At 32.9% G+C, this 2779-nt stretch overlaps 1 protein-coding gene across 3 annotated transcripts in view; it reads left to right on the top strand.

Annotated features, from left to right (window-relative positions):
• Positions 1 to 2779, top strand: part of LOC107619501 (putative F-box/LRR-repeat protein At5g54820) — a 19418-nt gene that overhangs the window by 1971 nt on the left and 14668 nt on the right. The window contains exons 2-4 of one of the 3 annotated variants that reach the window (XR_001615673.2): positions 287 to 1258; positions 1783 to 1956; positions 2202 to 2549. Coding sequence is in view for 1 of the 3 variants with exons in the window: in XM_016321796.2 (XP_016177282.1) it covers positions 287 to 1258; positions 1783 to 1956; positions 2202 to 2498 (1443 nt within the window). In the remaining 2 variants the exon portion in view is untranslated. Of the gene's footprint in view, positions 1 to 286; positions 1259 to 1782; positions 1957 to 2201; positions 2677 to 2779 lie in introns of those variants that run through there. The other 2 variants (XR_001615672.2, XM_016321796.2) reach the window with 2 other exon arrangements.

The raw sequence follows: 2779 nt of genomic DNA, 5'->3' as shown, positions 1-2779 counted from the left end.
CCTCTGTATAAATTTTTGGGGGTACGTTTCTTTATTCTTCTCAAATATTTCTTACAAGTTCACGAAATTGTCTCCCATATATACATGTAATTTATAATTATTTATTAGTTATCAACGCTATACACTTATTTCGGTTTTATTTTTATTTAAAAAGACCCTTTTTTTATCTCAAAGATTGTTTTATCATCTCTTTACTAATTACCAATCATTGCATTGTCTTTTAATTTGCACCACTTCGTATTCAAAAACCTCCCTATAAATATAATTAATAATTCTTCATATATAGTTCCATCATTCCATAACCATTTCAAGAACCAGAAAGATGGAAGGAAAAGAAACCGACAACATTTCTTCATTACCCGAAGAGCTTCTCCTTAACATTCTTTCCTCGCTTCCTTTCAAAGAAGCAGCGAAAACATGTATCCTCTCCAAGAAGTGGTTGAAGATGTGGCAATCTACCAACACAGTGAAGAACAACCAACTTGATTGCAAGAACATAGAAACTTATGGGGCCGTTGAAGTACGGCAAAGGAAGGCTTTCAAGAACTTCATCAAGATCTGGATCACATTGCACAAATGCTACCATCTCCACGATAAATTCACCCTCAGGGTTTCTCCTCCTTCAAACTGTGGTGACATCGTTGGAGCTTATGTCGATTTCGCTGTAGAGGATGGCGTGAAAGATTTGGAACTTGATTTTGCTGAATTGCGGTCGGAGGACGAACATCCTGAAGAAAATATCCACGATGCGGTTGAATTTCCGAGAGGCCTTTATGATAACAAGAAACTGCACCAGAAGCTCGAGAGTTTGAAACTGCACTCGTGCAGTTTCGCGCCTGGAAATTTCGCCAAGTTTGTGGCACTGAAAGATGTGACTCTTGCTTGGATTCCGTTGAAATTGGAATCGATTAGGACGCTGTTATCCACGTGCGAGTGGATGGAGAGTTTGAGCCTGAAGAACTGTTGGGATATTGAATCCTTTGATCTAGAGAAATTGGAATTGAAGAAGTTGGTGATTGATAGGTGCATAATTCGAATGAATTATATCGGTTTTGAGGCGCCAAATTTGAAGGTTTTCAAGTACTGTGGTTCGGAGCCGCCGTTGTCTGAAGTGAATGTGGTAGCTGGCACCATAGAAGAGGCAGATCTTGATTTAAGCCCCATGGATGAGTTCGATGAATGTGGCAACGAACTTCAGAATTTTCTTCAAGATTTCTTTGCGGTCAATGTTCTTACAGTTTGCAGCGTGATTCTTCAGGTACTTCGTATATGTTTGTTATTGCAACGGTTTCTTTGGTTTTGGGAATAGTAATAGTTAGATATGGTAGACTGTAAGACTATATTTCAGTACTAGATTACTAGCTTTATATTGAAGTATATATATATACCAATATAGATAAATGAATCAATATATTTATGTTTAATGATATGTTAGATGTATATTAATATAGAAGATATATTAAAATGCATAATTAAGTGAGTCATACAGGAGGTTAAATAAGAAATTTAAAAATTAGTTTGTTTTTACTGATGTATTAATATTATTTAAAAATATTTCGTATACGTTAAAAATAAATTACTAAATAAGTTATTATATAATTATATATAAATATGTATTATTTAATTTAATTTTAATGTGTATTTTATATTTTAGTATATATTTAATAGTAATAATTGGTTTGGTAAAAATTTTACATGTAATATGATATTGTTAATACGAAATTAAATTTTATACAGTAACTAAGTTTTATGTGATTTTATTAATTTGTTAATGAATGAAAGGTGATCCCTTGGGGAGATGAACCGGTGAGGCTACCAGGGGATTTGAGGGTGAGACACTTGAAGATGAAAATCCAAATGCATCCCCAAGAATTTTGCGGATTCTTTTGGTTTCTCAACAGTTGTCCTAGATTGACCAAAGTTACAATAGACCTTGACAGCTGCAATATCCTTTCCGTAAGTCAATTCAAGTCAAATGCTTTTCATTTTAATTATAGGATTTAGCTATTTTGAAAATCACGTTTTATAAATATAATAATAACATTTTTTTAATTTCTGATATTTTCAATTTATTGTAATTAACAATTTTATTTTTCAATATTTTTAAAATATTTTGTTAGAACACATATTAACAAGTAACAAGATTCTTAATTATATGTAAAACTTGAATAATAATAATAATAATTTTTTTGTGTTAGCAGGAATATGAAGCCCCTTATGGTGTGGATCTTAAGAATGTCAGGAACAGTTTGCCAGTGCCAACTTGCTTTAGAAAGAGCCTCAGGGAAGTGGAAATGAATGGGTTTATAGCAACAAGCAGCCAACTCTATGCATGCTCCTATTTCATCAGAGCTGCTTCAATTTTGACGAAGCTCAGCATCAGCTTTTTGAATAACAAGAATGATGATCCTCACACGGTGGAGCTGCGTCGTAGTTTAGCAGCGCGATTGTCGCATATTCCAAAGGCTTCAAGTGATTTGGCCATAATAATTCGTTGACTGTTATTATGGTTGGGAGAAAACTCTTTGTTAATAGATAATAGAGATCCAGTATATGGTTAAGAAGTGCACTGATAAAGATGTCTTTACAGTGATTTTTTTCCCCCTAATAACTACCGATGCACTCTAGATGTATCCTATGAAATTTTAATATAATATTTGGTAGTTTGTGTTGTGATAAATATGAATGGATGTCCATTTAATATTTGTGACTTTTTTCACTTGGGCAGTTAACTTTTTCAATAGAAATATTTAATTTCTCAAAAAAGATTAAATTTTAT

This window comes from Arachis ipaensis, chromosome B09 (assembly GCF_000816755.2).
Source record: "Arachis ipaensis cultivar K30076 chromosome B09, Araip1.1, whole genome shotgun sequence".
NCBI classification, from domain to species: Eukaryota; Viridiplantae; Streptophyta; class Magnoliopsida; order Fabales; family Fabaceae; genus Arachis; species Arachis ipaensis.
Note: the sequence above shows the minus strand (reverse complement) of the source record. Positions and strands in the feature narration are given on the sequence as shown.